This window comes from Histoplasma capsulatum, assembly GCF_000150115.1.
Source record: "Histoplasma capsulatum G186AR genomic scaffold supercont2.4, whole genome shotgun sequence".
Classification (NCBI taxonomy): Eukaryota; Fungi; Ascomycota; class Eurotiomycetes; order Onygenales; family Ajellomycetaceae; genus Histoplasma; species Histoplasma capsulatum.
The window spans coordinates 1,448,418-1,461,088 of NW_025544804.1; the positions used below are offsets into that span (position 1 = coordinate 1,448,418).

Sequence of the window (12,671 nt, forward strand, 5' to 3'; positions counted from 1 at the left end):
GCAAAGGAGATGGAGGCTGACGTTCGTCTAATGTTCAAAAATTGCTACAAGTTCAACATCCCTGGAGATCCGACCTACAACTCCGGAAAAAGCTTGGAGGAGGTCTTCGATAACAAATGGAGCCAGAAGCGTCGATGGATCGAAGCCCATGAGCCGTCCTCTGGTCACCAAAGTGCTGGCACGTCAGACAACCCGAGCGATTCAGAGGGTGAGGAAAGTGAGGACGAAAATGATCAAGAGAAACTACATCAGCTTCAGAAACAAATTGCGGAGATGTCCAAGCAAGTCGAGGCAATTACTCAAAAGAAGAAGAAGACGCCTCCCAGTAGCTCGAAGAAAGCAGGCAAATCCAAATCTGGCAAGAAGGAAACCAAGAAAGGTTCTGGGACAACGGTTGGCTCGTCTGGTAAGAAAGACAAGAAGAGTGGCTCGAAATCGAGCAAGCCTGAAAAGCAGCATTGGGTTACCTATCGCGAGAAGCAAATTATTTCGCACGGTATTAGCAGCTTACCTGAAAAGAGAATGACCGAGGCGCTCAAGATCATCCAGTCGAATGTCCCTGGATTAAAGGTACGTACTTTACTCGACATTTAAACTTTTTATTTGCTACATACATAGACTGACATGAGAATACTCAATAGGATACCAAGGAAGCAGAAATCGAGCTTGATATTGATGAACTGCCCAACGACGTTCTCCTTGTGTTGCTAAAATTCGTGAAGAAACATGCCCCTTCAGCTATGGACATTGATGAACCCGAACCAGAACCTGTTGCGGTTGTGGCTCCGCCGAAGCCCAAGAAGAATAAGCCTATGAGCAAGTATGAACAGGAAGCACGGATCAATAGTATTGAGGGTACTATATCCCGCTTCCAAGGCGGTGGCGGCGGAGGTAGAGGAAGTTATTCATCACAGCCTAGTATGTTGCCTTTTGATATAGGAGTCCTTGTTTTGCTTTCACCAAAGTATACTAACTAGGAATCCTTTTTTAACAGTACAATCCGTCGAAGGTGCCGAGAGCAGCGAAGATGATGACTCTGAAGAAAGTGAAGAAGAGTAGATCTTTTACGAAACATCGCTTTTCTTCAATTTGATCTGCTTTGCTTTTGGAAACGAACAAGCAAACAGACAAGCCACTTTCTACCGGTGCGGTTTATTTAAATTTCTGCGTCTTTTTTTCGACTGGCCTTTGATCTTATTTTATACGCTACCCGTTTACCCGCCCGTGTGATTGCTGCAATCCCCACGAATGACCCCATAAGGATGATAATGTTACCATAAAAGTTGAACCATGAAACACACACCCACCCACAAACATAATTCAGCACTTGCCGGCGCCCTTGGTTCTTCTGTTAATTTGCACTGGGGGTTTTGGTTTTATATCCCTTTTTCATTTTTTTTGTCTCTGCGGAATTCTTCATAAGACAAGCCTGATAGCACTTGCTTAAATCTTTTTGTATCTCATGCATACGTTATTAGCTCAAGACGGATTATTTTCTTGTTCTCTTCTCCTTTGTTTTCTCAATATCATCCCCTTTCCTAGTTTTACCCCTTTTCTACCTGTATGTATAGTACTTTCAAATTGTATTTATTATGATTCTTTTTTTTTAATGAATGTGAGGAAGCGAATCGGGATTAAAGGCGAAAAAAAAAAAAAAAAAAAAAAAAAAAAAAAAAAACTGGGAGAAGGGGCAAAACGAGAGAACAGCAAAACCGACTCACTCACTATTTACTCACATTACTTTACTGGGGTGAATGAGACTTCCAAGGTTTCATAAAATGAGGTTACTATCTATTGAGATCACGAAACCCACCCACTCACCATATTCTTTCACTTGGTAAGAGAGTAAATACTGGGATTTTCTTTTCTATTAGCGTCCATGGTAATAATATGGCTTTTAGCCGACTGGTTTGAGGATATATACAAAATTCCCCCCACCCCTGCCTATCAAAACACATTTCAATGGTTGTTGAAAAATATGTAAACTGGCCATATAGCTATATCGATAGCAGTTATATAATAGTTATAAAAATACAAGGTACGGTGGTAACACAGTCGCGGGAGATATAGCTTTCCTCCTCCTCCCTCGGTATATTAATTGATACATGCTGATTTTCTTTTCTTGTGGCAGTGGGCTGGTGAAAGGGGCTAGCGAAATTTAAAAAAAAAAAAAATAAATAAGATAAAAAAGATGCCTAATAATCTAGTCGCCTAGACAGTCGTGAGGACGTATCTGTAGTGGTGGGGGTTGAATGGTTAACTTAGCTCAGTTGAACGAACCCCCTTTTTAATTTAAATCGTTGATGAAAAAACAAACACAATAGTTACTCACCCAGTGATACTCTCCATCCTCTCCGACGTCAACTTAAAGCATACCTTCATCAGCTCCTGCGCCAACATAGGTTCCTTCCGCCTCAGCTGCTGCCACTCCTCGCTCCCAAGGCGCCACACAACACTATCCCGTTCCGTTCTTACCGTAGCTGTGCGCCGTGTCTCGCCGAAAAAGGGCAACTCGCCGCACGGCCGCCCCGCGACGATGAGCTCCGAATAACTGCCCTGCGGCGACTCGTACTCTGCTCGCAACATGCCCGATTCAAGGAGGTAGAAGTTTGTGGCGTCCTCGCCCGTACGGTAGAGGACTGAGTCGGCCGGGAATACTTCGCGCGTGAAGTAGGTGCAGGCCGGGAACCAGAAGTCCTCGTTGTGTTTCGTTAGGCCGTGAAACGTTTGGAGGAGAAGGGGGAGGGGTTGTTGGAACGAGTCCCATTTTTGGAATGTGGTTTTGTTGGAGACGGGGTCGGCTTCTTCTTCGCGAAGGGCTGTTGTTGCTACCTGGTGGAGGTAGTGGCCTCTTGGGGAATTGAATAATGCGTCTGGGAGTATATGGGGTTGAGGCCGTGATACGTCTGTTGTTATCATGTTAGGAGAGAAAGTTTAATTGATAAAATACATGGCGTTGATATTTTTCTAAGAACCTACCTAAAAATTGAGGAGGGGTGTGATCGCCGTTCCCTATCATTGTGTCTTTTCGCTGATATAAGACCTTTAGTAGTTCATTTTCACAATATTCCAGAGCGGAGTTCAGAGATTCGAATATTTCGACCTCGTTCTCCTTTTCAAAGAGACCGACATTCTGCAAACTTTTCCCAATCTCCCCTTCCACGTCAATGCTGCTGATAATCATCTGCACCCTCCGTTTCCAGAGGATCCTGTTTAACCGCGTGAAGGCCTCTGCGGCGGAGAAATCTAATCCGTTCACATGTTTAAGGTCAAGAATGAGAAAACGTATCGGCTGGTCCTTGAATGTCTTCTCCTCGATCAACCCCCGCACCGTGTTCTCGACGCTCACAATTGTGCCAAAAAATAGAAAACCGGCCAGCTTAATGACAAATGTCTGCTTACCCGCATCCTTGAGGAATCTGACATGTAGGGGATGTCGCCTGACGGTAGAAATGGCTACCTGGCCTGAGTATGTTGCTGTGATAGCGGACTTCTGCGCCGTTTGGACGACGAAATTTACGCAGGCGAGGATTATGCCGATGACTATTCCAATCACAAAGTCCCATGCTCCCATAGTCACAACAATTATTACCACCTATTGCACAGCATTTCAGTAAATAGTTGCGAAGGGACATACCATGCAAGTATAACCAAATGGTTGGCAGTGAATACTGGAACTTACAGTAAGATACTCCAATGTGTGTAGTTTTCCTAACGTATCCACCAGAGCCTCTTCCATTAGCTCTATCCCAAGAATGTAGATAAGGGCGCCAACAATCACTACTGGGATATAAGAAATTATACCCGGCCCTACAAGCATGATGCCAAATGTGCCGAAAGCGAGCATCACGCCTGCCAAACGGCTGTTACCGCCACTGCCGATGAAGAGTAGACTATTGGTATAAACGAGATAATTCTATGTAGAGTTAACAAAATAACGGTCCCCATACACCGGACATCTCTCACCTTCGCTTACCTGAATGCTACCGAAAAAACCCGACACTGCGTTTGAAATACCATGTGCGAGAAGTTCTCTATCAACGTTTAAATTGTCTTCGCCGGTCGAGATACCCAGAGCGGGGACGTTGATGGGCACATGTAGCACACCGAAAAACGTCAATGCGAACATAGCAGGAATGGTTTCCGCGAGTGCTGACCAATGAACAGAAGAAAAATCTAGGTGATTGTCAGCTGCCTTTTTGTTCTAGATAGGCATCGGGAGGGTAGATGATATCTTCACCATATAATGTATAGAAATGGTACCACGGTTCTGATGAAGATGGAGCCTCGAAGACCCAACCGCGGCTCCGTAGAGTCTCTAGCGGTATATTTAAACAGAACTTGAAAATATAAAAGACAGCACCCATAGATATGAAATAACCCCCAACAAGAAAATTTGACTTGACGAATCGCTTTATCACAAGCAAGCCAATAGCGCCGATAAGGGGAAGTGTCCAAAGGAAAACAGTATCAAGCTGGAAAAGCCTTTTTAGAGTCTCTAAGTTGTATTCAAGATTGCCAGATAGACGAGCGGATACCATAACCCCCGTAGCGACAAGAAACCACCCAACTCCACCAATGCATCCGATTAGGATGTGGCGCGGAAAAAACCCTATTAGCGAGCCCAGGTTGAAAGCTCCCATCAGGAAGAAGACAGATCCAGTCAGCACGGAGCTGATGGCATAGGATAGGATGGTGGTCGCGAGAACTGCTTTCTCGTTCTGCTTGCCAACCTTCTTGAGGATCATAAACGCGATTTTATGAAAAAATGGAACAACCTCAATCATTTCAGAACCAACACCTCCTTTGAAAACCGAACCACCACATGAGTATACAAGCTGAGCAACAATCGTACTGACGTAGAATATGGAGATGCCATCTGGGGCGAGGTGAGCGAATAGTGGCTCACCCAGCGGGAAAAGAATCATTCCGTAAGAAAGTGCATCTAGGATATTGAGCAAGAGGCCGAGAAATACGGCAGGAAGAAGGGTGATGGGGTAAACTATTCCCTTCCGCCAAATTACCGTTCTGTCCCAGGCCTGCGGGTTCAAGCGATGGAAGCACCGGGAACCTCCCCTTGCGCATATAGCACGCAATTTATCCAAAGGGTTATACCTAGTAATTTGGCCTTCTACATCAATTGGGGCGGTGCGGTAATCCCGACTCTTGGTTCGAGACGGATTGAGAAGTGCAGTTCGTTCTGTATCTGGCACGTTCGAACCGCGCGACAGCGTGAGAGCTGGGTCTGGGTGCGAAAAATCTTCCTGAAAGGGCTCTTCACTTAGCCCATCATTACTTCTATCTGGTGCGAAATCGCGGATCATCGTCGTAAGGGCTGAAGTGCTAACTTTTGGAGGCGAATGAAAAGCTCCTGTCCGAGAATCGGCTGCAGAGAGTTCTTCGATCTGCCCCGGTTGGCTCTGCGTCCAGCGAGACCTGCTGATATCACGCTGGCCATCAACAAATACACCGAAGTTATTTGGCACGCCAATTTGCGGCTCCAGCCACACAGAGTCGGTACAATCTCGCTCCCTGTTAAATAACGCCAGTGATGCCAATTCTGCCGTTTTTTCACGAACGCCACGAGATGAGTATTGGCCGGCATCTATCCGAAAAAAATCATATACCTTAGTACGATATTTGGGATAATCCATTGCCAGTGGAGAGAGAGTGAAGCTCACCTAGAGAGCCCCTAAAGGATCGGTGATAAAACGACCGGAGCGGTGTCCTCTCGTTTTGAGATGTGGAAAACGACATCGGAGGAAGAGAGCAATTCTCTTCCCCATGGTACGGTTGGGATCCAGAATGGGTATTACTCGTAGAGACAGAGATATTCTCGCTTCTTCCTTCGTCTGTTTGTGTACGCACCAAATCGTCTTGCACCTCGCGTTGATGTGGTTGGATCGAAGACTGCGAAACTCGCCGTCGCATTCCCGCGCTGTTGGGAGCCATATCGTCTCGCCGGTTTCAAAGGATTGGGCAAGGGATCATATGTACTGTAGATGAACATGTACAGGACCTGATCGCTACTGGAAGGGCTGAACCGCTCTCTGAACACATCTAGGCCGTCGGAAAGAACCTAGCCGCTTGGGTTGATTAGAAGCAATGGCGAACATAGCATGTGCCGGCAGGAGCATGGAGGGGCCTAACGGTCGGCCATAATAATTTCCACACAGATTTCGCGATGGTTAAGGGTTTCGAGTGACAGGACATCGTCCTGAGGACTGATCAGTGAAGACGGGTTTGTTGAAGTGGAAAAGATGAAACTCAGATTTCCCTAAACCTTCGGGAATCCGAACCCCGCCAGCCAAACTCTCAAAAGGAAAAATTAAAAATATCAACACTTTATGAAATTTCTGATAGATATCAGATGCAGGACTGATAAATTCTAAGACTTTTGCCATTGGTGCATCCATTCTTGTCAATGTCATATATTTTTGTTCTGCAACGTTAAGTTGTTGATTGTATTTTGATGAGGTCTACTAGATAAACTGACAGTTCTCTGCAACAGGGGGCTGTAGCTCTAGGTATTTGAAACATCTGAAATACGTAAGTGAACCCGAAACTTTTTTGGTCCTAAATGCCAGGATTTGAAAATTCTTTTCTGTTTGTAGGGGTAGGATACCATTTACCTTTGCTCTTCTCATGTTCTAGAATGCCAATTTGGATGATAGGATGTTGAGCAGCTAAAGAATATTTTTATCCCTGGGTTTCCTAACGTGGTAAATGGGTATTAATTATCTACTCAATTGGGACCAAAGTTCAGTTGTTCTTGTTGCCCCGTGAAAATTGCCATTTTAACTTGCGTGTATAATACTAGTTAGTATATTACAATCTTTAAATTTAACCCATGTTAATTAATACATATGTGGGCTTTGAATAGCTAACTCTTTTATTACTTGTGTTAATGGGCTCTGTTCTTTTGCATTATATATATGACATACTCATATATAATGTCAAAGCGATGAGTAGACCCTGTCCTGCAAATGGGAAGATCACATCAGAAGTGAAAATTCCAGACAAACATATCAGCAAAACAATGATGGTACTGTACATTGATTCCCAGCGGAATGCTAATTAATACAGAGAGATGAGATATGTGAAATAAACTTTTGAGCTTAAGTGAATCACAAAAGCTTAATTGTCCATGTGGTCAGAGCTTCAGCACAACCATCTAGTTCATATTCCTATTTCCTGGCTCACTCTCTTTGAGTAAAGCACAGCACAGGAAGGAGTTGTTTGACTTCCATGAGCCTAGAGAGAGTTTTTAGCAAGCATGGTTTTTGCATGAACTGGGCAGTGAAATCTGGTGAAGTACACAGCAAAGAAGGTAAGGCTACCTATTTTCTTTATTTCCTCAAAATTCCTGTTGTCTTTGTCCATCACAAAATAATAGATACATACATACATTTCAAAAGACTAATTGAATTCTTTGACGTGATTGGAGCACGATGGTCTATCCCCACGGCCATTGCAAAGACAAACATGTATGTACATACCTTAGCGACTTGAGGAGGATAAATTGATATCACAGTAGATTGTACATATCCCATTTGTGGCACGAGAACATGAAGGTCAAAGTGATTCAATTCAATCGATCAGAAATCTCCCTCGTCCTTTGAAGTAACCATACGCTCCCTGCGAGTGAGAGCTGAGCCAAATATTAGTTGGTGTGTTTGAGTAAAAGGTTCACTGCTGATTTTAGGCAATTCTTCATCATGAAACACCATGGCTCAGACGTTGGCAAACAGTTTAAAAGCCGCGCCAGTAATGGATTTGCAATATTCTCTCCATGGGGTGTTCATATTCTCTTCCTCGAACAGAGGTGGAAGCTGGTAGAAAGTAGAAGAGTTGCTTGAACGGACGTGGGTGGAAGCGCCAGAATGCCGCTTCGCAAAGCAGTTGAGCGCGAAATGAGGGCTTTGGAACTAAGTCTTTATTTATTCCAGGATCGAGCGAACAACGGTCATAGTGTACGATTTATCTTCGGGGACAAGATCGTAAATAGCCCAATGAACCCGCCTATAGCGTAATGGGAGAAAATTGGGTTATGTATCTTCGAGGGTGAATCATTTATAGATTCGCATACTAGCTCAGCCGTTGAAGATATCCTTGCGCTATAAGCCGCTCAACATCCCCTAACCGGACGTAGAACTGGCTATTTTTTGTCAATGTAATGGCACTACCATCGAAGGGCAGATGTTAGCAATGAGAAACAGATGAGTGCGCGAGTCTAGCATAGAAATTCAAATTCTTTGAAGGATTGCGGTGCTCCGTAATAAGAACGCCGTATGGGAGAATGCAGCGCTTACCCATACTCAGTCTGGATCTCACCCGCATCTTTAAGCACGCGCACATCAATGAACAGGTCCTTTGGCGGCTCCAGACTACCCGTCAAGTCAATATCAATCCATTGTCCTTTGTACGCCGCTAGCATATCGCTATACTGGCGAAAATACTCCATCTCCTCGGGACTCAGGGAATTTGCCTGGCTGCCACCACTCTGAGCACCCCCGCCACCCTGCTGCATCTGCTCGTCTAGCACATCACGGCCCTGCCAGCAGAACTCTTCTAGTTTCTCTGCGCGCGCGCGGTGGTAGGCGAGCAGGCATCTTTTGTTCCGTCGCATCGACAAATGGTCGACGAGTAAGGCACAGGCGGTCGCGTGGTTCTCGGACGGGTTGAAAGTGCCTTCGAACGGCTCCAAGATACGCGCTACATCTTTATCCAATTCGCGGACCTCGCGTGCCACCGAGCGTACCATTTCTGTCTGGTATGGTGGTAGGTGGGAGAGGGATTGCATGCGTTTGGCATGTTGGACCTGAGAGCGCGAACCACAGAGTGCGGTTGAAGTATTAGCCTACAGCGCGCGGGACTGCTTTCTCTGGGACTATGCAGATAGTGGAAATTGCGAGAATCTTGCAGATAGAACGTCTTTCTTACCAGTTTGTTTCCCGATTCTCCGTACATTGGGTCCAATCGGGTATGTCGGGGTCCCAATAATGGTTTCGGGGTCCTGAACTGCAGGGGCTGTATGCAACCTACTCTCTGCAGGGAGTGCCTCGATTATTCTCCTGTACTGAATAATATTACCTGTCCACAGGCTGCCGGGATATCTCTAGTCCTAATGGCCAGTCTGTGTTTGTGAGCCTGGATGCTTTGAGGGGCGCGGTGTCTCGTCCACTCGGGGGTGACGCGGTGGTTGATCTGCAGTGGACGGAAGGTTCTGATGCCAAGACCATGCAGCCAAACCAGGAGTCTCGACACACAATGGAAGCTTCTTTTATGCGTTTCCAGACAGTCGGTGTTCTTTATTCATTTCTATTATCATTATTCAACATTCATGAGCATTTTTCTTCTTTGCCATTCTTTTGTTCTATGTTTCTATTTTGACTTCCTTTCTGCAACACGGCTTTATAGCTTGTTGCAGCTTTCAAACGCCTCTCTCTTTATCTGAATGCCTGGTTCCGAGCCCCACTGCAGGCGAACGCCCTTCCCCCAACTTTCTGCATAGTGGAAGGAGAATTAACCCTGCATTCCAGTATGTGTGTGCTATTCTTAGGACATATACTATTCCTACTACAATGCGCTAACAGATGAGATATAGTCGCAGAAAGGGGATTCCGTTCACAATGTTATTCCCCACGTCCCACCCGTCAAGCCAAGGGGTACTACTACCATCTATCAACTGCATTGCTCTTGAAGAGAGCGCAAAGCTTTACTAGATTTAAACATTGGAATTGTAACATTCGACGACTAATCACATTAACACTAATGGTAAGCTACAGTACACTACATGCGTTCCAGGCATGGTATTGAAATCCCAATGGCTTGTCCAAATTTGTTGCTCGCCCAACCGCCTGTAATTAAGAAAATGGACTTCGCAGTAATAAAGCCGGGATAGGAGAGAAAATAAAACACGGTGAGAGATGAATAAAGAGAATATCAAACAGTCAACCCCCCCACCCCCCAACCAGTGAACATAACATGCGTTGAAAAAAAAAAAAATGAAAAAAATGAAAAAAAAAATGAAAAACAAGATGCAGAGAGGACGAAGACATGCATAGACCTTTCCCACCGACCAAAGACATGAGAGAACTGTTGAAGGGACCGAATAGCCGACCTTGACCTCTTCAACGCCAAAACAAAGTTCCGCATATAAGTTCAAGAACTTGAAGAGATGCCAGACCCATGTTGGCGCCTCAAGGAGTGATGAAATATTAAAATGAATGGGTAGAAGGGGAAAATGCAATCAACAAGTACATGGGTAGAATGGAAAGTGGAATGGTGATGATGGAAAGCGTATGATCTATTAACATGACCCGCATCTACAATGACCACCCCTCAAAGAATCACCTGAAGAGAGAAAGGGGCAACAGAGAAACCTTTTTTAGAGATGCTTCTGCGGAGCATTACCGTACTCAAATGGAGTACCAGTACTAATCCAATCTTCAAATTGTCCTCCAGCATCAATTTGGCTTTCGTTCCATATCTCCCGTCCATCCATGGGTTGTTGCACAGCATGATGGAAACTAGATTGTGAATGATATCGTTCGTCTTCTTGAGTGGGGAGGCCAGACCGGAGAAACTGTTGCTCTCCATTGGGCATTTGCCAGATATCTATTGGACCCTCATAGTTGGCCCCGTTGTTGGATGGGAGGCTAGGTTGGCCATCGAATTCCAGAAGCTGCGGATCGACTTGTAAGTCGTTGAGCGAGACTGGAGTCCTTGATTGTGGGAGCGGCTGCTGTTGGAGCAAGTCAGGATGTGCATTGCCTGGGAGGCCGGCCAAGGCTCCTGGTCCGTCGTATTGCATGCCTGGAACTCCCATCTTTTTGAAGGTCACATCTTCGATATTAGGCCCTAGCATGCTTTGGTGGATGGAAGGTTGATAATAGTGTGTTTGTTCGGGGGAAGAGATCATGCCAGGCTGTGGCCGCCCGGGATTTGACACTTGCCACGACGATCGGTTCATGTCGCCATTCAGATACATATCTCCATTCTGTTCGAATGGTGTCCCCTGGCGGCTGTCGTACGAACTATCGCGGTCCATGGGCGTAGGGGTGCGGCTTCGAAAGCTCCCATCTCGGAATGAGGCGCCAGACATTTGTCTGGCTGTATGTTGATATGAAGGCATTGTGAAGTCCGGATCGTTGACGTCGCCGTTCTCTTCTTCCTTCAGGGGCAATGACTTCTTCTTCTTGGGGGTGGTCGTGCTTTTGTTAGGCGCGAACTTGTAATTCGGGTGGGCTTTGTCATGGTTGTCTCGCTCAATGTTAGCCAGGCGCTCGTAATAGTCCCTTATTTCCTGCGGCTCCTTTGGCCAGCTAACACCAGCTACTCGTGAGACAACCTGATGATTATTCTGAGAGCACCATTCCTTCGTTGCCTCCGCATATGCTGAGCGATAGAGCATGAATGAATTCATCGGCCGTGCGATTTTGCCCTTTTTCTTCTCAACCTCCTTCAGGCGTTGCTCTGCGGATCGCGTCACATGGACCTCCATGTCCCGTACTGGGATTCGCATCTCCTTTATCAATTCGCTTAATGGACGTGGGACGTGGATGTCGTCAGCGCTACCTCTCTTTGCAGGATTTCGCTTGCGCATTCTAGCCGCCCTTCGAACCCGCGTCTTGTTGACGCGGCCTGGGGCAGGAGGCGAAACACTTCGGTTCAGAGGACCCAGGGGTATTTGCGACGTGCGCAGATGTGCCTATAACAGGTTGATTAGCATTGGAATGGTCAGGAGTTAGTGCAGCTTCGTTTCTCGGAGCTTACCATTTGCGGGTAAACAACCTCATCTCGGTTTCTATATGGGCCCGGAACTCCAAAGTCGCCCTATCGGATCGTTAGAGAACGACGCTGCTTCACATTTTCTGTCAGAAATGAGCAAATTTAACTACTTACGGCGATTCTCGGTTGTCCGTTTGGGTCCATCTCAATGCGAGTATACTGCAAGGCCGGAGAGTGTGCCATTTGCACATACATATTGTCAACTTGCAGTTTGCTTTGGAGGTATGGTGATCCAGCTCGCTGTACTAGACAGTCGTTGAAGCTGTGTGTTATATCTCCGTCTATTGACAGTGGTGGCGTTGGCGGGTGGGCATTTAACATCTCTTGCTGACAGTCCTTTTGCTGGCTAAATGGCGTGGAAATTCCAGTTTCGCTTTTATCAGAGAAACTATATCGACGAGCTCGCTGCAGGCCACTCTATCCCGCTAATTGAGCAGCTGCGCAAAAGGTAGACTTGCGCTTAAGGTAGAGAGTGCAAATGTTAGGAAGTAAAGCCCTGGCGGTAGGAAGGGTACGAGATGTTGAAAGGAGACCTTCCTTTCCGGGGATCTTTTCGGTTGGTATGAAGGAGTTTTATGTGTTCTGCTGGGTGGAGTCGTGCGGTACAGTTGCATTCCTCAGAGCTCAAGCTTTCTGAGGGCTAAAAGGCGAACCGTTACACCACCCTTATCCTCTGGGGGAATCGAGACTATGACTCCGTCTTTAATTAGGGAGCGAGCCGTCCCGGTCACAGAGCCCTGGTCCCTGAAGCGGCGTGGATCTGATTATTTTTGGTACGGAGGAGGGGCAAGGGGGGTATCGATTGACGAGAAGGGAGGCAACGAGCGACGAATTCTGCAACTATCGCCGACAGAAATTTGCTCCGGATGCGGAAAACC

General features: G+C 46.2%; 4 protein-coding genes across 4 annotated transcripts; 1 reads left to right on the forward strand and 3 right to left on the reverse strand.

The window, feature by feature from the left end:
* Nucleotides 1-30: 30 nt before the first annotated feature.
* On the forward strand, nt 31-1,059 carry HCBG_03535 (uncharacterized protein; the record flags this gene model as incomplete). Its single annotated transcript, XM_045430584.1, has 3 exons — nt 31-570; nt 642-918; nt 995-1,059. The coding sequence occupies 3 exons, from the start codon at nt 31-33 to the stop codon at nt 1,057-1,059; spliced, it is 882 nt and encodes a 293-aa protein (XP_045288727.1).
* Nucleotides 1,060-2,211: 1,152 nt separating this feature from the next.
* HCBG_03536 (sulfate transporter) lies at nt 2,212-6,192 on the reverse strand (the record flags this gene model as incomplete). The annotated part of the gene is made up of 7 exons (XM_045430585.1): nt 2,212-2,233; nt 2,333-2,906; nt 2,980-3,595; nt 3,683-3,916; nt 3,977-4,204; nt 4,407-5,605; nt 5,682-6,192. 7 exons carry the CDS (start codon nt 5,950-5,952, stop codon nt 2,212-2,214), a joined length of 3,144 nt encoding a protein of 1,047 aa, XP_045288728.1.
* A 1,876-nt stretch (nt 6,193-8,068) lies between these two features.
* HCBG_03537 (PSF1 domain-containing protein) lies at nt 8,069-9,145 on the reverse strand (the record flags this gene model as incomplete). Its single annotated transcript, XM_045430586.1, has 3 exons — nt 8,069-8,182; nt 8,313-8,821; nt 8,944-9,145. The coding sequence occupies 2 exons, from the start codon at nt 8,762-8,764 to the stop codon at nt 8,089-8,091; spliced, it is 546 nt and encodes a 181-aa protein (XP_045288729.1).
* A 1,245-nt stretch (nt 9,146-10,390) lies between these two features.
* HCBG_03538 (HMG box protein) lies at nt 10,391-11,988 on the reverse strand (the record flags this gene model as incomplete). Its single annotated transcript, XM_045430587.1, has 3 exons — nt 10,391-11,713; nt 11,779-11,838; nt 11,908-11,988. 3 exons carry the CDS (start codon nt 11,986-11,988, stop codon nt 10,391-10,393), a joined length of 1,464 nt encoding a protein of 487 aa, XP_045288730.1.
* Nucleotides 11,989-12,671: the final 683 nt, after the last annotated feature.